This window comes from Bombus impatiens, unplaced genomic scaffold (assembly GCF_000188095.3).
Source record: "Bombus impatiens unplaced genomic scaffold, BIMP_2.2 scf_0113, whole genome shotgun sequence".
Lineage (NCBI taxonomy): Eukaryota > Metazoa > Arthropoda > Insecta > Hymenoptera > Apidae > Bombus > Bombus impatiens.
In genome coordinates, this window is record NT_176532.1 from 916,952 (window position 1) to 937,877 (window position 20,926).

General features: G+C 41.6%; 2 protein-coding genes and 1 long non-coding RNA gene across 10 annotated transcripts in view; 2 read left to right on the top strand and 1 right to left on the bottom strand.

The window, feature by feature from the left end:
- Positions 1-11,285, top strand: part of LOC100746526 (rho GTPase-activating protein 20-like) — a 180,780-nt gene extending 169,495 nt beyond the window's left edge. For 3 of the 4 annotated variants that reach the window (XM_003486402.4, XM_012380873.3, XM_033318750.1), the window contains 7 exons: positions 3,835-4,023; positions 6,077-6,232; positions 7,037-7,254; positions 7,547-7,673; positions 8,229-8,890; positions 8,969-9,267; positions 9,447-11,285. In XM_003486402.4, coding sequence (XP_003486450.1) covers positions 3,835-4,023; positions 6,077-6,232; positions 7,037-7,254; positions 7,547-7,673; positions 8,229-8,890; positions 8,969-9,267; positions 9,447-10,621 — 2,826 coding nt within the window. In that variant the 3' untranslated portion in view covers positions 10,622-11,285. The remainder of the gene's footprint in view (positions 1-3,834; positions 4,024-6,076; positions 6,233-7,036; positions 7,255-7,546; positions 7,674-8,228; positions 8,891-8,968; positions 9,268-9,446) is intronic. The other variant, XM_012380872.3, reaches the window with a different exon arrangement.
- A 1,672-nt stretch (positions 11,286-12,957) lies between these two features.
- On the bottom strand, positions 12,958-13,245 carry LOC112212131. Its single transcript, XR_002945922.2, has 2 exons — positions 13,107-13,245; positions 12,958-13,045 (listed from the first exon to the last, which is right to left on the bottom strand). It is a non-coding gene; the product is annotated as an uncharacterized LOC112212131 (long non-coding RNA).
- Positions 13,246-13,347: 102 nt separating this feature from the next.
- Positions 13,348-19,627, top strand: LOC100748156 (serine/threonine-protein phosphatase 4 regulatory subunit 4). Of its 5 annotated transcripts, none has more exons than XM_003486414.4 (16): positions 13,348-13,547; positions 14,266-14,516; positions 14,634-14,707; positions 15,025-15,131; positions 15,315-15,544; positions 15,671-15,799; positions 15,870-15,976; positions 16,063-16,254; positions 16,328-16,486; positions 16,567-16,749; positions 16,832-17,278; positions 17,349-17,466; positions 17,545-17,587; positions 17,669-17,688; positions 17,771-17,816; positions 18,041-19,627. In XM_003486414.4, the coding sequence occupies exons 1-16, from the start codon at positions 13,507-13,509 to the stop codon at positions 19,560-19,562; spliced, it is 3,669 nt and encodes a 1,222-aa protein (XP_003486462.1). In that variant the 5' UTR covers positions 13,348-13,506; the 3' UTR covers positions 19,563-19,627. The 5 variants fall into 5 exon arrangements, with proteins under 5 accessions (XP_003486462.1, XP_012236283.1, XP_024220642.1 ...); XM_012380860.3 differs by having other exon boundaries at positions 18,428-19,627; XM_024364875.2 differs by lacking the exons at positions 13,348-13,547; positions 14,634-14,707 and having other exon boundaries at positions 14,415-14,516.
- Positions 19,628-20,926: the final 1,299 nt, after the last annotated feature.

Consider the following 20,926-nt stretch of genomic DNA (forward strand, 5'->3'; position numbering starts at 1 on the left):
AGAAGAAAATAAGTACGTATGACTCGGTCTCGTGATACGTGGGCCAGCTCGTGACTCGATAACGATTATCGATCGTCGATCGAGCGTACAACGCCGCGTTCCATGTTCCAGCTATTCCTAAGAATATAATCGATGTGGCGCGGTGAAAGTGTGCGAAAACGGGCCCAGAAACTGTGCCGGTGTAAGAATGCCGCGTAAAAGTACGTGTCGTTGGAACAATGACGATGGGAAACGGAACGAAAGAAAACGAGTAAAAAAGAGAAGAGAGAGGATATTGGATGTGGCCTCGTGGTCGATGATACGCATCGAAGAATGCCAATAGCGTCAAACTGTAAAAATTACTCCGTGAAAGAGAAATTTTCCGACTCCCGTAAAGCACGTCGAACACGGCAATTATCGCGAACCTAACTAGCGTCGGTAAAACGAGAATGAAGAAAAGGAACTATGATTAGAACGAATTCCATCGTGACCCTGATTATCAAGCGCTATTACAATCCTGGGAAGAGTGGATTTTTAAATGATAAAGGGAAAATATTCGGATAATTTTTAATATTAGTAATTACGAAGATTTTTGTTGATTATGGTTTGTTGCGATATCGCAGAGAAATACTTTGTGTATTATAGAAAATTCTTGAAACCTAAGGAATTTTTAAAAAATAAATTTACTACGAATTTTTCATAAATTTCTTAAATGTATCGGATCTGTTAAAAGATTAATTGATAATTTTGTAGAATTTTTAACAAATTTCTATCCTGGCTAAATTTATTAAATATCCATATGTATTAAATGTATTAAAAAAAAAAATTCGCCACAGAAAATTCTTTCCACGATCGCCGAAATATTCCTCCGCAACATCCTAGCTAATTCGATTAGCAGATTAAAGCGAAGGCCTTCCATCGAAGGAAAAACAAACTTTCGATGACACAGAACGCCCAATCGTTCTCTACGGGTCGGCCCACTCGAGAAAACTTTCCATCTCGATAAAAAACGATAAAAACATGATGGCGAAAAAAAAAAACGTATTCGGCCACGCGTTCTACACGTCTGCTGGTACTCGTCACGCGAGAAGGCGCATAGATAAGAAAAGCGGTGACATACGAGGTACAGCCTCTACTCAGGTGGAAGCGATTACTTCCGGTGGTCCGATGATTCATTGCACGCGAAAGATGTATCACGGGGCGAGATGTGTTGCGCGCGAAATCTCGCTCCGTTCTTGTAGTCAGTCTGGCAGCTCTGAGGCGAGCAACCGGTCCTCGTCACGCCTTCCCTCTCGACGTCCGCAGCTGTCCCGTATATTTTCTTTCGTGGCGTGTTGTCGCGTGTCGTTGTCAGAAACGTATTTCACGATCGACGTTCGTAGATCGAGATGTTCATCAAGTACGTGGACGTGTTCATGGACGAGGGTTACATGTCCGACTCGTCGAATGTAGGTATACCAAACGTGAGAAGAATTTGTTGCGATCGAACGAATCGAAGCAATTGCGAGTTTGAAACACCGTTTGAGATCGTATAGCAGTTTCCACGATACGGCGAGGCTCTAAATTAATCAAACGATGCAGCATCTACGAGTGGGAATCTGAAATCTGTAAAGAGTTCGCTACCTAAGTATTATCTAAACTACTTATGTACCTTATTAAGAAGTAATCAACTCGGGCGCACAGTTACCGCAAACCATTCGCTGGCAGCCAGCTGTAATTTCAAGTTAAACGTCTTTCACTGAAGTTCGAGAGGAAAGATCGCTAACCGCGTATTCTTCGCAGGTGTTTGTAATTTAGTTCAATTTTCGCGGCTAACCTTGTCTTCTCTAAGTTGTTTTACGTTACGAACCGCCTCTTGCTCGATCGTCTATCGCGAATAGAGCCTATTCTTTGATCACCTAGCCGTCTCTATTGCTCGCTTTTTGTTAAATCGCCCATATAACCAGCTACCCGACTATTTGATCGCTGCGATTCCAACTGATTTATCGAATACAGACGTTCGTTTTATAATTATATCGCTGGGAGAAAATAGTCGTCGTTTCGCGTATTTTCTTCCAACGCTAAAGCACAATTGACAGAATTCTAAGACATCGAGGAATTTCCACGTTTCGTAAGTAATTCTCTGCCAACGACGAAACATCGTTCAGCGACTTCAAACGTGACGTAGACTCGACCGATTTCACTATCTCGTTGTATCACAGGGGCTACTATAGAATACACGTGTTGGCTTATGATAATATCGAAGTGATTGCACAATCCTCGACGATCGATCATCGAATAATCGACGACATAGTGAAATTTGGGTTCGTTAGCGGCTCGTCTTAAGCCTCTGCCTTCTGTGGGATTAACCGCGATTTGACCGGCTTTCAGTAGATTCGTATTACCTCGTTTGTACATGGACCATGGATACCAAATCCGATTCCTGGTTCGATCACGCAGCGGAACACGGACGTAGAAGTGGTACGTACACTTTCGTTACGAAAGCCGGTTCCGTGTGGGTGGTACGCACCGCGGTGGTCGCATTTTAATTGAAAATTTCGAAGCACGTGTGGGTGCGGATAATAAACGGAGCAATGTAAAAACGTCGGCGTACTTACCCTTGACGAATCGACCAGTCAGGGAAAATTGCAATTCACCACGATATTTCTGTCGATGTCTCGCGTGTACACCCCCGCTCCCGATTCTTAGAATAATTATTTATTTCACGAAAGACGAAAGTAAACTTATGTTTCAACGATCGACTATCGTTTCATCAAGTTCTATATTTTATTTTCATGCTAACAAATTTCCACAGTCGTATAAAATTTGAAGTTCACGATCGACGTGAAATCATCGAAGTCGCGTTAAAAATAAAAATGAGCTAATACTCACGAGCGTACATAGTTCGAGAATGAAATAGTTTTACAATAATATGACGTTGGCACGGGTCTACAGCTTGGGCCAATCCGTGGGCGGTTATCGTAAACAGTAACGGAAATTCGAACAGCTGATGCGAACAGCTCGTGCCTCGTAGCAATTAAGCAATGAATCAACCGATCGCGTGGTCGCGAGTCGGTAGAAGTTCGTTCCAGCGAGCAGAGTTAGTTCGAACGAAACGGCACGACGTGATTGAACGGTGACTCGCCATGAATTTACATAACTCGCTTCGATGTATCGCGGACGACGATTATCCGGATCGTCGCGATTGAAAAAGTTCGCGTCGATTCTTTGCCGCGGCAGCATTTCGCGTTACGACTCACCGAACGATATCACTGAGTAACTGGGTGCGTCGATCGCTGGGGAAAACGAACACACTCCCTGTTTCCCAACGGTTTCCTTTTCCTGCTTTCACAATCTTACCATTAGAACTTCACATTATCGTAATTGTGGCGAAGTAGAGGGATTTCGCAGAGTGTTGCGCAAAATTCATCGATTTACTGTGATGCGATCACTCGAGCCTGGTTTCACGAGAGCGTGCGAGAGTTGGTAATGCAAAGGAATAATTTTCTGGATATTTTAATCTTTTTTTTTTTAATTTTCTAATACGTCATTAAGAATATCGTTGTTAAATATGCAAAATACCTTCAGGAAAGAACAGAAATACTCGATATTGTTTTGTTATTCGATAATTTCCAATAGGTCAGGCTTCTTTCCAATAGACAATGGTCCTCGTCGATAAAACATCAAAAATATATCGAATACAATATCGATCGATATTTTTGTCATTTTTAAGAGAACAAGCTACGTACTGCATTCACAATCCTGGTATGAATAAGATATAGTAGAATTTTAGCGAATCTATGATACGATCTAGAATGCAAAGAGAAACAATTTACTGAGATAATCTAACGAGAAAACGCTTTTTAAATGTTGCAGGTCCAGAGGCTGGCCGAATACGAGAGGTACCTAGGCCAGGAGGCAAGAAACTTAGTGGAGAACGGAAACGGAAGCGTCGGCAGTGGCGCCGTTCTTCAACGTGGTCAGCTCGAGGGCGATCTTCACCGTATCCAGGAACTCTTTCCTGGTGACAATCTTCGGCTGCACGAACGAGATGTCCTTACCACGGTACTTGTCTGTTTCTTCGCGCTTTACTAGCATATACATTCGCGCATAAAACTTTTTCCTTCGTCATCGCGATTACCCAACACGCAGAGAAAATCAGTAAAAAAAGCGTAAAAAATTTGTTGCTTAAAAAATGTAACAGTTATGGGAGAAGTAGGAAAGAACGTTATCGTACGATGCGTTTCAATGATTCTCACGAGCACCCCACAGCATATTTCCTGGCACTCGTGAAAAACACTGGCGCGTCCAACACGCGTGATGTTTCCCACGGATCTCACAAGCCACAGAATCTTTTTCTATGCCATTTTCACGTATGATGAATGTGACGTATCGTGAAAAAACAGCGTTGCTAGTTTAGTTGCTAGGATTAACTAGGAAGCGTGTTGTACTTTTTGACCCGGAAATATGCATACTTAATCCATAAAACTGGTCCAGCTCCGCTGCAAATTATATTCATCGTCGAAATTCTCCATTCTAAACGGTAACTAACGTACTACTCGACTTTACAATTCGTATTTCGTGAATCAACGGATCCAACAGCTATTTTATGCTTCAGACGCTTCGCTTTGCAATTCTTCGTTTCTCAGATTGGACGACAGATGATATATAAATCTTTGAAGCTAATGGTAAACGCCGAGTCTTCAGCTTTGTCTTTAGATCGTGACTCGATACTTCGTATTGCCGATCTCGAGTAGATTGTTTTCTTCTTCTTCTCCTTCGAATTCCTTTTTGATCATACGCAATGATTAAAGTACGCAAGTCGGTGATACAGATTTTCATTCGTATCTACGAATGACAACACTGTTTGCCGCGGTGCGGCGTGTCATCGTCCCACGTGTATCGCAGTCTAATTTGCATACTGGGCGTAAAGAGTACGTATTGTCAAGAGCAGGGATTACGGGGCATCTAGTGAGATCACGGTTCCACTGCACTGGTCGCATAGGTGGACGCGTGCTCGAGTTTCTCAATGCTGCTCCGCACATTCGTGCGCATATTCCTGAGAACTATGATAGAACGCTTTCACGATGCACGTAGAATCATTTGGAGTCATCGGTATGTTTACCTGGATTTCCACGGCATTTATTAACATACGATAATTCGATGCAACGCAACAACCAAGCAGTAGCATTAGTAGAGAACCGATAGTTTGAGAAACGACTGCGAGTTACGACCTAGTCGAGAGAACGGAATACGAGGAGCATCGATTTCGTAAGGCAGAAGAAGGCCAAGAAGGAACGACGAGGGACACAAATCTGGCTCTCGACGCCGTCAAAGCGAAATATGTTAATCAGTCTGCCCTGTGGTCGTTTGTAATTTCGTGTGTCGTCTTCTTGCTATATTTGGTAGGGTTATTTGTCAGGCGTAACCGTTCATCCGTCTCTGCGCGTCTTGACATCAGCGGAAGTCACGGGAAAAGCAACTGGTATCCGCTGGAATCTCTCGACTGGAACTGCGTCGCAATACATCTAGTAAACGGTCGTTTAATTTTGCTATTAAACGGCTTCGATATAAATCGGTATTTTCTACTGTTTTCCAGTAGCTTCGTTGAATGTGAACTAGCCTTTGCTGAAAATTTCGAACGGGTTCCTTGCTGAAAATTTCGAACGGGTTCCTCTCGGTGAATAGAGAGCCGGTGAAATAATGCTGTTCAGTCATCCGAATGTTAATGCGGCTTGGCACGTTGGCGTTCGGTTATTAGCCGCCTGCTGCGAGGATGATAATAATTTATGTCCTAGATCCGAGCATCAAAATTAGTCGTTACTTTGTGACCCTTTAACACGGTAACTGGACAGAAGAGCGCCCCTTCCAATGGATAATTTAATGCTAATTCCTTGTCAACTATGCTCGATATCGCGTCGATATTTTCCATTTCCAATGTCGATTCCCTGCGTGATATTTCGTGCAACAAATATAACGGCGATCCAAAAGCATCGGTTAGGTCGAATCGGAGGAATTTTGTTTTGCTTCTCAGTGGTGTATGGTATTGCCCTTGTTCAAATATAGCAGAGTTTGTTATTGATTTCGTTATACGGCAACGCGGTCTGTTTCGTTTCAGAAAATGAAGAGTCTGATCCGCAAGAGGAACGGCGGGAACCCTGGAAGGCTGACGAGAGTGCTGTCGCAGAAATCTCTAAACGTGTCCAACAACTCACCAGCTCCGAAATCTCCGCCGAGGACTTTCCTCTTGGAGACTCCGGTACAATTCACCACGGTGAGTGATCATAATAGTAATTCGAACATTACGTTTAAGTTCACCGTAATAATATACTGAAAATTTCAAACGGGTTCCTTGCTGAAAATTTCGAACGGGTTCCTTGCTGAAAAAAAACGGTGCTTCACTCTCGGTGAATAGAGAGCCGGTGAAATAATGCTGTTCAGTCATCCGAATGTTAATGCGGCTTGGCACGTTGGCGTTCGGTTATTAGCCGCCTGCTGCGAGGATGATAATAATTTATGTCCTAGATCCGAGCATCAAAATTAGTCGTTACTTTGTGACCCTTTAACACGGTAACTGGACAGAAGAGCGCCCCTTCCAATGGATAATTTAATGCTAATTCCTTGTCAACTATGCTCGATATCGCGTCGATATTTTCCATTTCCAATGTCGATTCCCTGCGTGATATTTCGTGCAACAAATATAACGGCGATCCAAAAGCATCGGTTAGGTCGAATCGGAGGAATTTTGTTTTGCTTCTCAGTGGTGTATGGTATTGCCCTTGTTCAAATATAGCAGAGTTTGTTATTGATTTCGTTATACGGCAACGCGGTCTGTTTCGTTTCAGAAAATGAAGAGTCTGATCCGCAAGAGGAACGGCGGGAACCCTGGAAGGCTGACGAGAGTGCTGTCGCAGAAATCTCTAAACGTGTCCAACAACTCACCAGCTCCGAAATCTCCGCCGAGGACTTTCCTCTTGGAGACTCCGGTACAATTCACCACGGTGAGTGATCATAATAGTAATTCGAACATTACGTTTAAGTTCACCGTAATAATACAGTCTCTTTTCCGTATTTACAGGGTGTACAATCCCAGGACAGACACCTTTTTCTCTTCTCCGACCTATTGCTCATAGCAAAGGCACGAAGCGGCGGTAACTTTAAGCTGAAACAATCCGTAAGAATGAGCGAGCTATGGCTAACTGCCGGGCACATAGAGGATGTGGCCGAAACGAGCAAATCTCAGGAAACGAGCTTCGTCCTCGGCTGGCCCACTACGAACGTCGTCGCAACTTTTATGTACGTGCCTGCCGATGCTTTACACGTGCCTTATCCACGCTGTTGGTATCTCGTTCTCTTGTGTTATTGCACCCTTTTCACGTTTCTTTACACCCTACCTGGACTCGTAATGACGTCGCGACTCCGCGTCGCTTCGAGGTTCCAGCCAGAATTCTTTTAGTGGCGCAATAAACTCGCAAACGAGAAACCGCTCGAGGGTGGCGGCAAAGAGATATATCGTTCGATTAACCGTCGAGGTGTCGGCTTTATCGCGACATCGCGCATCACACAAACGTTTATTCGTTTCTTTCAGGACTGCTGCAGCGAGGGATCTCTGGTGGGGACGTTTGACCGAACTCGTACGAGAGGAGAGTATGAAGGAGCCGCCCGACACGAACATTCAAGTCGTGTATCACGACAGTGACACGAACACGGAATACGTAAGTACTGCATACTGCTCTCCGTCGTTGCGCGCAATATACAGTCGCATACGCGTATTCAAAGCCGAACGAGAGGGAGATACACGCGGTCACGCCTTCACGGTCCATTCTTTGCACATCGTAGCGCTCCAAGAGAGACCGTAGTTCGATCGCTTGACCTTCCTGGAGGCATTCTTCTTTCAGATGCCCCTTTTATATCATTGACGTCAACGCTGGAGTGGATCGGTTCTACTAAAAAGACCCTCCTTCTATCTCGCGGCCTTTGTACGACGTGTTCGCTCCTCCGGTCGAGGTTCATTATCGACCAGCGCGTCGTATTTAAATACACGCGCCGCTCGACACCTCTATTAGAGAACACGCGAGCGCCTATCGTTTGCCAGAAGCTGCGGTCAACGTGAACGCATACTCTCGCGTAACCCCTAATAACTATAATCGCGTGTACCAGCACGTATTCTCTTTACCTTATGTCTGTGTTGCGCACGATTACGATTCTCTCCGAGCAATCCTGTTATTCGTGTTGCGAGCTATATCCGCGTCCCATCTTGGTATTTGCAGTGTAAGACGATTATGGTGGGATCCGAGATGACAGCGGCAGCCTGTGTGAATCTGGCCACGCGTCTCTTGGATCTGCAAGGACCTTTTCAGCTGTGGGCCAGAACGTCTGCCGACGAGGCGCCGTATCCTCTGATAGGACACGAGAGGCCTTTCGCCGTCAAACTATCGAATTTAAGACACACGCTGTCCGCGGAGGAAGGTTTCGATCTGGAGCATTGCAACAAAAGTGGACACGATACGTGCCACTTTATACTCAGGCCGGTACCAAAATCGCCGGTAAAGAAGAACAAGTCCAAGATCACGGGGTTATTGAGGAGATCCCTTTCGTTGAACCCGAGTTTGTTTGGAGTCAATTTATCGAGGCTCGACGAAAATGGATTGCCCAAACCTGTGTTAGTAATGCTCCAGCAATTATTCGCCAAGGGACCATTCACGCAAGGAATCTTCAGAAAATCGGCGAATGTTAGAATCGTTCGAGAACTACGAGACCAGATCGAGTCTACTGGAGATCCAAGTTGCTTGGAAGATGCTCCAATTATAGCCGTGGCAGCTCTCCTTAAAGACTTTCTGAGATCCTTACCGGACCCTTTGCTAACATCCCACCTGTTTCCCCTCTGGATGGATAGCCTGGACACACCAAATCCTGTTCAAACTATTAAAAAGTAAGCGAACAAACGGTTTTACAGTAACGAGAAATTCTTTGTGTTTGTGCGATATTTAACGAACAATGGTGATTTCAGTATTTTAGATAGATTGCCCAAAGCGAATTACACCCTGCTATCGCATCTGATCTGCGTTCTACACCATGTGGCACGGCGGTCGAAGCACAATCTCATGTGTGCCAGTAATCTGGGCGTGTGTTGTGGACCAAGCTTACTCTGGTCGCCAAATCCGTCGGTGAATCAGAGCAGGGCGATCCCTACACTGACGGAGATGTTGATTCGTCATTGTGAAGTCCTGTTTGGAGAGGGCGTCACGCAGCTCTTTGGGGAGGAACGCAGCGACAGTGGAGCCGAAGAAAGCACCGATAGCCTTCACTGTGAGCACTTTGCTTTATCTTTCTTCTTCTTCTCCTCCTCCTTCTTCTTCTTCTTCGTCTTTTTCTTTAATTCTTCTTTCTTTTTTTACTCTGTGAATCAGAAGCGAAGCATGCATCTGTTCGTTTGGTATTCAGTTTATGTAAGTGTTCAGTCCACTGAGGAATTTCTCTCGTTGCAGCAGGTGGGCTTTCTCTGGACAGCCTGGACCTGACGGAACCACCGCGTAAAGACCACATGTCTCTTTCAAGAGATTCTGGTCTGACCCTGTCGGATTGTCAGCTGTTCATCCCAGAGTCTCCGGTGGGATCCGAGGACTCTGCCGCGAATGCCTCGTCATCCAGCTTCGACAAGTCTCTGACCAAAGAGGACAAGTCTACCAGCAAGTCGTATATCCGTGTCTACGGTGGATGGGAAGAGCGAATGAACGGCTACGCGGCAAATAATCATCACACGAGCGCCGTTGAGCATAATTTCAGGGAGGAGAAGAGCGGCATCGGTTACCCTAATCCGAATTTTCAGAGACAAGATTGGCTGAGGGCTCAACTGAAGAGAACGCCAAGAACAAAGTTGGACGAGCACGATCATCGTAAAGACAGGTTCGATGAGAAGGATATCTACGGTAGGGAGTATCTGAGACAAGATTCCATGAAGGAGAATATGGAGAATTGCAAGGACATCTACAGGAGTTCGCAACTGGACATAACGCGGGATCTTCGGACGGAATACGAAAGAGCTACGCAACAGGACATCTGTACGGAACGGGTCTCCATTCATAATTCGGAGCAGGATCTGTCGGGAGACACGACGTTGACCAGTGACAGATACGAATTCAAGAAGGAACGGTTCAACGAGTTCAAAAAGGTCAAGTCGGAAATGTATGTTAATCGCGAGTCACCAGTCTCTCAGAACGGTAGCTACCATTCGGGAAGCGATCTGTACGAGTTCAAAAAGGTGAAGAGCGAGATATACGTGAACAAAGAAACGACGCGTACGGAGAGATACGAATCTGAGAGTAGCATCTATGGAAATAGGGACAGAACGAGCGAGATATACGATTCGAGAGAGAGGAGTGATTTGTACTCGTTCAAGCAAGCCGAGGCGATCGATTTGTACGGTGACGAAGACGACGAGGAAGAGAGAACGTGGCCGGATACACCACCACCACTACCACCGAGATTGAGGCATCTGCCACCGGTACACATGAATCTGGAGGACAGACACAAAGTGGCGGGTAGGTCAAGGTCTTTACCACCGCCTCCTCCTTATCGTCCGCCTCCTCAACCTCGTGCCTCGGTTACCACCAGGCACCTAGGATATGGAAGATCCGTCGTCGATGACGAGAGTTATGTTTAATATGAAACGCTATTCGAATTAGGAGCTATTAGAATCGCTCTCGCGTGTATGTTTGTGTGTACGTGTGTGGTGTACGTATGATGCGTCTGTGTGTATGTTGGCACTTCGGGAGAATCAAAGAACCGAAAAAGTCGCAGGTCGAGATCATGGATACACGTTGGCTCGTGTATCCATGCGATCTCGTTACGGCTGAAACTAGTCCAAACTGGAACGCACGTACGATATCGGAAAGAATAGCGATATGTATAATATTGAATTGTATGCTCACCGAGGAATGAAGAATTATACAGAGTTGCTTAGTGTTTGTTTCGTCAAAATGTAAAACAGACCGGAAAAGTTAAAGTAATTACGTTTAAAGATATATTCGTAAGTCACAAAATGCTATCGGTTATCGACGATTCTTAGCGATAGAACTTGACTGTTATACAGTGATTCAGGGTGCTTCCACGAGCCTTCATAGGTTTCCCCTTTTCTTTTAAATTAGTTATTCATATAGAGACATTTATTATTAAGTATAGATTGTAGCGGACAAGACTTGCGTCGAGATGATATTATTCGTAATTTCTTTTCTTACGCGAAGAATTTTTGTAAAAATGGAAAAGAATAAAATATATATATATATATACATATATATATATATAATGTGTAAAGTACTATGCGGAAAAAAAAACAATCTGTGCGATATTCAAATGCGAACTGCCGTTTAGAGAGGGAGAATCAGGCGTCAATATCTACGGAACGAATCCCGATAATAAAATGCAAATTTTATTGCAACTACGTCAGAAAAGGCAGAGCGAGGTTCGTTTCCATTCGTCGTCCTAACATCATCTTTTTAAATACGTTCACATAGCTAAGCGCACATCTCCGTATTGATATGTTCCGCAATTTCGAGATTGTCCGACGTTCGCAAACTCGCGCAACAAGAAAACAGCATTGACTACCCCCCCCCCCCCCCCCCCCCCCCCGCCCCCGCCCCCCCCCCCCACCCCCCCCCCCCCCCCCCCCCCCCCCCCCCCCCCCCCCCCCCCCCCCCCCCCCCCCCCCCCCCCCCCCCCCCCCCCCCCCCCCCCCCCCCCCCCCCCCCCCCCCCCCCCCCCCCCCCCCCCTTTCCTTCTTGTCTCCCAACAAGAAATTGATTCATTGCGGAATAAACATGACAGTTAAATAATTCTTCCTCTCTCTCTGTTTATTATAATTATACCATTTTGTCTTCTATCTTTTTTTTAAACTTAGAACATATAAATCGTAGTGTTTCGTGTACGCGAATAAAAGAGCGATTATCTTAAACTATAAGATACACGCGAAAGTTGAACGTAGCTGTTCGCGCGATCCAAATCTTTCGCTCTTCTCTGTATATATTAATGTATACTGTAATCTTTTATATTGCTAAACGTATATGATATACCCTATGCAATGCCCGTAAGGTATGTATACTTATCTAAATTATACGACATGCTATGAGAAGTAAATATATTTCGTATTTTATACAGTTGCGTGTGGTTCAACTCTGTTCAATATTCATTTCTCGCATCCTGTTGATACCCTGGCGAGCGGCCGTAAGAATTTCAGTGATCAGTACTGAAAATCATCGCGGACGATCGTGTTTTTTACTTCCGCGCGAGTATCACCTGAATATGCGTTTCTTGTTCTGATCAAATCTTTCAAATAAATGGGGTTATATTCGTATACAGCATTTATCTGTAAAATGCGTTCACCATGTTTATGGATTACGAGGAATTCGCTAGCCTTCAATTAGACAAGCCTGTGCCTGATCTGAGAGTACGTAATATCACGCGTGAACGCGATTTTCTATGAACGATCGACTCATACTCTAAATGTACGTTCCTAGAATGAAGAGCAATTAAAGAAGCACAGTTTAGATCCTAATTTGGAAAAAAAGCCTATAGACAGAGCGCTTCATCTTTTGGCGTAAGTGGAACTTAAATATACATATGATGATAAACCCGACTCGATAACGAGTCACTTTCGCCGAAAATGAAAACCGCGTGTTCCGTATTACCAGGACACACCTCTTTACAGAGAAGCGGCATATCCTTGGGGCATGGTTAATAATAGTAATTTTGCGCATAGCGCTTCGACAAATCACTGTACAAAACCTTGAATTAAACCACGTAATCCCGTATGATTATCGTATCAAGGCTGCCACAGCATCATTAATTAATTTTATAAAATCTAGATAGTGGTCTATAGCAGAAGCACAGGTTGCACTTGCCGTACAGATGATACACATCGATGTTGTTACTTGGTCCAATCTCAGAGTAATATTTATTTCAGTTATAAAACGATAATAAATCCGTTAAATAATACATATTACGTGACAGTAGATAAAAATGTTTATATTTGGATCTCGATGATATGATCGAATTATACAAGTAATTCGTGTCGTACTCGTTGCGTAACGAGCTATAAAAAAATATCGCTGTTTTAAGCAGTGTTCTTTTTTAGAAACGCGAAACCGACGTACCTTAAAGCGAGATGCATCATCGCGTGGGAATCGCAAAATAACTACAGCGGATTGTCGATTACACAACATCGACTTACGATCAACGCATCCCGGTCTATTGTATTACGCGTTACGCGCAACGCAGCATTACGTGTTTTTCATTAGTGGCGTACGTAGGCCGCATTCGGTCGGTTCCGGCAGAACTCGGTCTTGCTCGCTGTCTCGTAGGACAAGTCACATATAATCGATACCTTGGAGTCAGAGCCCAGTTTAGTTGTCATCTACGTTCGGTCGTGTTGTTTTTATTGCGTCAAGTGCGTCATGAGAGTGCGTACGCGTGTATCGTCGTTCACGTAAAGAAATTAGTATATCGGTCCTCGCTGCTTTCTCGTGCGATCGTTGAATAAAATGCGCTTTGAAAATGTTGCAAGAGGAAGCTCTGTACAAGAGCACATCTCCACGGTAAGTGGCCGAAATAGAGAATGGTTTTTTAGCTAGTGAATCTTACTCGCAGTTGTCGCGCCCGTCTTCTCTCATTCTCACGACTGTTTCTCTTTCGTTCGAACCCATGCATGGTTTCTAAAAATAACGCAGCGTCGTTCAAGGAGTATACTGTCCTGTCGTCTAAGCGTTGCTAATTATAGTCCTTTAAAGACACTCGGAAGAAATGACATTCTACGAGTAACTGATAAACAGTTAGCTAAAGACTTCGTTCGAAGTAATAAGATTTCAAGGTGTAGGTTGTTCGAAGATTTGACAGTATTATCGATTGTCTTTTTTTCCTCTTTGCATAACGATGTCGTAATAACGAGTGTTTTGTTGTAACAATGAGGATTTACGATGAAATAAAAACCTTAAGAATCGTGCACGTTGTACCAGTGAAAACATTGTCACATGCTCAAAAAGGATATGTTATGTAAAGATTCCTGTCCTTGGAGGTTGCATGCATTTAAAAAAAATAACGCGAGGATGACGGGATTGTTTTTATAAATTTAACGATTCCAGAAAATATTATACTTCCTAAATATATTATTATCATGGTAATTTATATCGTAGTTAATATATTTGTAATAATAAATGATATTAATGTTTAAAAATGTGTTGTTTTCTACATTATCTATCTTCGTTAATACAGCTGTCGTTTTTGCGTTATTTGCTGTTATATCCATAATTATTGCAGGAAAGGCGATGAAATTCAAAAACTCAATTTTATACAAACATTACCAAGCCTCTTAGCCACAGACTCAGAATCATGTATAACACGCGTGATACCAAAAGTGCAGCAGTCACTGGCTACAGCATCCACGGAATTCCATATTGCAGCTTCAACAACATTCAAAACGATTCTAGAGCAGAAACTTGTGAACCATAATGTCTTCAGTCGAACATTCCTTCAAAGTATCTTAGATTCCCTTGAAAAGCGTGATCCAGGTAAAGAAATTTTGTTCGCTCTTGTACAACTAGAGTTGCTAGTTAAACCTATATCGACAGTTTCATGCATTTGGTATTATTCCATGTAACTAAACATGTATATATGTACATTTAAAGTTATCTGTCATGCATGGCTGGAGACCTTACTGGATGTGATAGAGTTACTGCCGGTAGAAGTCATAAGAAAGCAGGTTTGTATAGATGATCTTAGAAATTGATATTCAGACAACTTTGTCATTTAGAAGGGCAAATGTATTGTAATTTTTGTAGCACATATGCAACCTTACAATATGATTATGGTAGATTGGTAATTAGGTTGATTTATTTTATGTTACTTGGTTACCTGGCATTAGACTAAGCATCAAGTACTCTATCAAAACTCATATGTTGCAAAGAGATGCTATTTATTTAACATAGCCTTAACGATACAAATATTTTTTGAAACTTGAACATACTCAAATATAATAACTAACATCATCCGGATGATAACAGAAATAAAATTATACAGATTCTGCCATTGACTGTAAGCAAAGGGCAATTGTCACAACCTATCCACTCCAGGATAATATGCAGCAAGATATTAGGAAAGATTTGTACAAGATTTGAATCTGCTCTGTGAGTATGTTTCATCTTATCAAAATCTAATATTTTTGTTATCGAGGGTATCAACTTTTAAACGCTATAGTCTTGAGTGACAGATTAAACGTACAGAAATTGAATAGTATGCAACATATGCCAAAAGACAATTTTTTCTCAATAAAGTCATTAAATAAGTATACGTATTGAAATTGTTGTCAGGATACAGAAGGAAGTTCTACCAATGGTACACTCCCTCTGTCAGGATGTAAATAGTGAAGTACGAGCTAGTATCTGCTTGCAGCTACGTTTTGTTGCTGAAGGCCTTGGTGCTGAGTCTGTAAAATCTGCTTTGCTACCATCTTTCGTAGAATTAGCAAGTGATGAAGAAAGCAATGTAAGATGCGCCTCTGTACAAACAATAGCGTATTTGCTACCTCATCTTCAGGAAGGTATGCTTAATGACTAGTTGTGCATCATAAGCATTCCAAGATTTTTGTAGTAAAATATGTTTCGACTAATTTTTGGACGCGAGTTTTTTTAAGAACGCGACGCAACGTAGTTATAATTATTTACAGATACAATAAAAACTACCATAGTGCCACTTGTTAAGAAATTATGTGAAAATACACAATCTGTACAGTCAGACGATAACGTGATATGCGTCATTGCCCAAGAATTTGGAAAAATTGTACTCGGCCTAGAAAGTAAGATCTCTTATGAATTTAAATTTTACTTTCACGATCGCAGTGAATTGATGTACAATTGATATTTCAGCATGCTTATTACCTACGGAAAAAACATGGTTCTTAAAATATTTTCAACAACTTGCACAAATGGGTATCGTCTTAATGAAAAAAGAATCCAAGCCTCATCTTCCATTTGTAAGTGTGTACGAATATGATATAGACTCTGATAAAATCGAATGTGTTTTATAATGAAGTTTCTCCATAAATTTACACCTTTCTAGATGAATATTAATTTTGACGAAGACGAAAAATATGTAGAATGCAGAAGGTGTTGCGCGTTTAATTTGCCAGCAATGTTCATCTTTGTATCAAATTCCGTGGATGATACAGATGCATTACTTCTTACATTCACTGCATTGGCGAGTGATCACTATTATTTGGTTCGGAGAACTGTAGCGTGTGGAATCCATGAAGTGAGACTTTTTTGATTGGAATATGAAATTGGGATGTATGACTTTTTAGTAACAATCATAATTTACCATGCAGGTGGCCAAGGTGTTAGGTCCAAAAAGTGGACGGATAAAAACAGATCTAATAAAATTATTGAAAGATAACTCTGAAGAAGTTTTACAAGGTTTAATTCCTCATATAGGATTAACGCTTGATTGCTTGGCTGAAAGTCAAATTATTGGAGTAGATAAAATGGTTCGTATGCGTTTTCTATAATTAGACATTTTCTAAATATATTTGCTCTATTAATCTATTAATCTGTTTGTCGACTGCAGGATTCCACTGTTATGGAAATCGGTAGAGCTCTATTGAAATGTGAGTCGGAAATAGCAGCTACACATAATTGGAGATTAGTGTCTTCAATGCATTCACAACTTGAGATATTGCCTAAATACTTCCCAAGTGACTTTATATATTCATATTTTGTGCCAATGGCCTTTTTTAGAATATTACACGCTGTAAGTTTTAAAATTACTCGTGTTTCGTTTTTAACCAAAATATATGACATAGTCAAATTTCAATACTATTTTTAACTTGCAGAGGCCAATACCCGTTCGACTCTCCGCAGGAACTCTATATCTTTTCCTTTTACGTTATAACATGAAACCTATGCAAAGGGTAGAACTTCGTAGCAAATTGTATTCAGATTTGGCTAGTAATCCGAATTGTTATGTGAGAATGATGTTCGTTCGTATGATGATAGAGGCTTTGGAAATTTTTTCTTCTGCATATTTCAAGGAACATTTTTTTACTGCTTTATTGAACTTGGCAGAAGATCCCGTAGCTAACATAAGAATGAAAGTAATTTCTCTGTTGCCTCAGTTAAAAAGTATGCTGCGGATGCCGGCCGATAAAAAATTATTCACTTTGTTAGAATCAACTATAACGCATTTAATAAATAGCGAAAAGGATAGAGATGTACTAGCCGAGTTGTCATCCGTTATAAAAAAATTGGATGATATATCGCTTAAATACGAAGGTCGAGCTGTAAGTAATATTCAGTATAATTCACTTTTATCGTTAGCGAATTATGTTTGTACAAAATACTTTGTTTCAGGCATCTGGAGCAGTTTCAAAACAGGGCACTGAAGATATTAGAAAGTTAGAGGAAGAGAAAAGATTATCAGGAATGGCAAATGGGAAATCTCCAGCCGGAGGTGCTACAATAAAGAAAGGTATGCGAGGATAAATTTCCATAATTATAGCAATTCTTATTACTTACGGATTGAATATTTGGAATCCTGTAATTGTAGGGGGGTGGCGTCATGCGACTGCCGATTCCTCGTCAAAAACGATGTAAGTTATACTTTATAATTTGAACGTCTAATGATTTTCCTATGAAATTTTGAACTAATTTACTCTGTTCTTTTTGTCCAGGCCGCAAACATCATCGAAAGGTAAATATTCGCTTTCGTTACCACCGATTAAACATAAAATATTATTCAGAACAATGATTAAAATTAATAATATTTATTACAGATAGCATAGGCTCACCTCGCCAATCAAGCGACGGATCAAAAGCGAGGTACATAAATTACATATCTACTTATTCCTCGCATATACAAATAAAACTAACTTTAATTTTAAGCATGATGCTAACGTCTAATATAACACTAATATTCGAGAATAGAAGAGATAGATTTTTTAGAACCGATGAAAAAGTAGAGTTAAATCTCACTATCTTTCTTAGTTTACTAACGATATCATGCAAAACCTAATATCAAATTCTGCATGCTTTGCATCTAACAGAATTCAACTAACACATCCTTGGGAAAGAATAGGGCATACCAACTCAAACATTAGTACAACCCATACTAACTTTGACAATGGATCGTGCAGTGATTATCTAATGCAAAAGGCTCAGCAGAGTCGATCGAAATTAGCATTGCCATTTATATTGTGGCCGGAAACGTGCGAATGCGACTATGCGGAAGAATACGCTTTCCATTCTTGTCCCTCGTCCGATTACGCGAGGTCTGTCTTCTTGGCGATCATGAGAGAGAATCGGCGAAGATCGCAGCAAAATTTCCTACTAACCCGAGACTATGCCCGCGAGTTTTCCACTAACATTGCCAGCAAGGACACTGCCACTGTAAGAACGCTTGCAGCTCACTATAACTCTTGTTGGCCTTGTAGATCTATGCCGGAGATACCGGTAATGCTGTCGGATGACGAATTCCTGGTAGACGCTGGTATCAGGATACCGGTACAGTTCTCTCAAAGCACCTCTAAGATACCGCATCTGCAAGATTCCATGTTTGGCAAGAGAAGAACTTCGTTCAACGTGAATCATGCTCGGCCTACCAGTATGAATTTCGACAAGGGAAAGCCTAAGAGAAACTCTTCCGTTGAATACGAAGATTGCATGAAACGAAGAACGAATGCCGATCAGACAGACGATGTCAGAACTTCCATCGATTGCGAGGACGGATTGAGACTGGTAAAAGAAAATCAACAGCTGGGTAAGAAGGATCCTGTATACGTTGGCCCTTTGATGAGATCTAGATTTGGATTCGGTGTGAATCAGGAGAGAACGCTGGACGACAAGATGAAACGACGAAATTCGTTAATAATGGATAAAGACAAGCCGAAGATTGTGCAGTCAAAGTGCACGTTGGACAGAACTAAAAGGAACTCGGCCAATTTCGACAAGGGAAAGCCCAAGAGAAATCTCTCCGCCGAGTACGAGGATGGTATAAAACGGAGAACCAACGGAACTAATCAAGCGAAAGATATAAGATTACGATCGATCGATTACGAGGATGGTTTGAGTCTAGTGAAGGAGAATCAACAGCTCGACAAGAAGGATCCATTATATCTTGGGTCTCTGATGAGATCTAGGTTCGGGTTCAGCGTAAGTCAGGATAGGTCGATGGACGATAAAATGAAACGGCGGAACTCACTGATAATGGATAAAGACAAGCCTAAAATCATACAGTCAAAGTGTATGCTGGACAGGACTAAACGACACTCTGCGAATTTTAGTTTAAAGATGCTGGATACGAAAGAGACTAAGCCTATCTTGAAGGCTCAGCATAGCTTAGACGTGGCCGACTATACATCTTCGGAACGTTTAAGCCGGGCTCTGAGACGATATTCGACCTTAGACGTGAATCATAATCAGGGACATAGTAAAATACCCTTAAGAAATTTTGTACGTCGTAGTAGAACCGCACCAGCTACCAGGGCTTCCAGCCCCGTAGGTTCGCAATTAAGGTACGAGGAGATCGACAAGCTGCGCCGAAAGTTCGAGGAGTACCAATTGTGTTAGTGTAATTACACAGAACGCATTTAAGGTATCGAGAAATTAAAATCTCCATGTAAAAGGAGGGGGGGGGGGGAAGAAAATAACTGTATGTGCTGGTTCGCATATTATAATTGCAAACATGTTGTGTGTCGGAAAGATAGAAAGTTTCGTGGGATACTTTTTATTTTGTGCATTTTGATCTTTTAGAAAATCTGAAGTTCACAAAGTCTACGTTTTCCTTTGACGAAATAACGGCGTATTTAGAAACTGTTACGAGGTTGTCTCGACTAGTTTCGTTTCGTCCGTAGTTGACGATCGTTTTGTTTTTTTTTTTCACACGGCCTTGTACATTTCTCACTTTTTATTAACGAGTTTAACGATGAATTTTTCTATTCGTGTGCAATTGGTAAAAGGTAAAGAAGCCAAGGGATAGAACTCTTGCGATATCTCATTTATTACCATTAACGCGTGCTTTACACAAGATAGTTTTTTAGTTAGTTTATCTTGTCCAAAGTATTTCCATGTTAAATTATAGAAGAAAAAGTTTATCTTTCGATATATCGTTTGGAAAGAATTCGTCGCGTGTTTTAGCGTTTGTACAAGTTTGTACAAGACACGCATGCTTGAGTTGGAAGACTGTTTTATTAGACGATGCCGTATCGCAGTTCGTAAGAGTAAAAAATAAGACTATTTTGCACTTTAATTTTATAGCTGCATATCTAATACGTATTGCTCTATCAAAGTTTACTCGCTAATTGAATATATTCTAATAGATTATTGCATTTAGGAAACTATACAAAAGAGTTAACGAAAGATAGAGTTTAATTATCTTAGTAGCCAATTGTAGGTCTAGTCTTGAATAGTTATAAAAAGCAGCTCTCGTTTTCCAACGTCCGCGAAATGGCGTTTTTTAAACGTTCGATACGATTTTTATATTTCGCTTTTTTTCCGTTATCGTTATCTTCCTTTCAACGAATTCATTTAACGAAGGTAGATAAGTTTTTACTAGGATCTTTTACCGTAATTTTTATGACCTTTATTGATATAGCATGAATTTACAGAGAACCAGCTTGGTACAGTATACATAGATGCGCGTATGTATTATTACGTTATTTGTAACAGACAGCGTTATACTAATTTAATCGTTTTCCATTGTTGTATCGCGTTGCGTAGAGACCGTTCTATACTAGTTATCGTAATTTTCGATTTATTTACAAACATCGACACGAACGATTAATTTTTATTCGAAGAAGGAGTGAACTGACGAGAAACGAAAAAAAAACAAAAAAAACAAAATCTTTTTGAGCGCAACTTTAGGGACTCTCGATTCCCCGATTCCCTCTAAACACGTTGAACGATTATAATTATTCTCTTATATAGCGGACTGG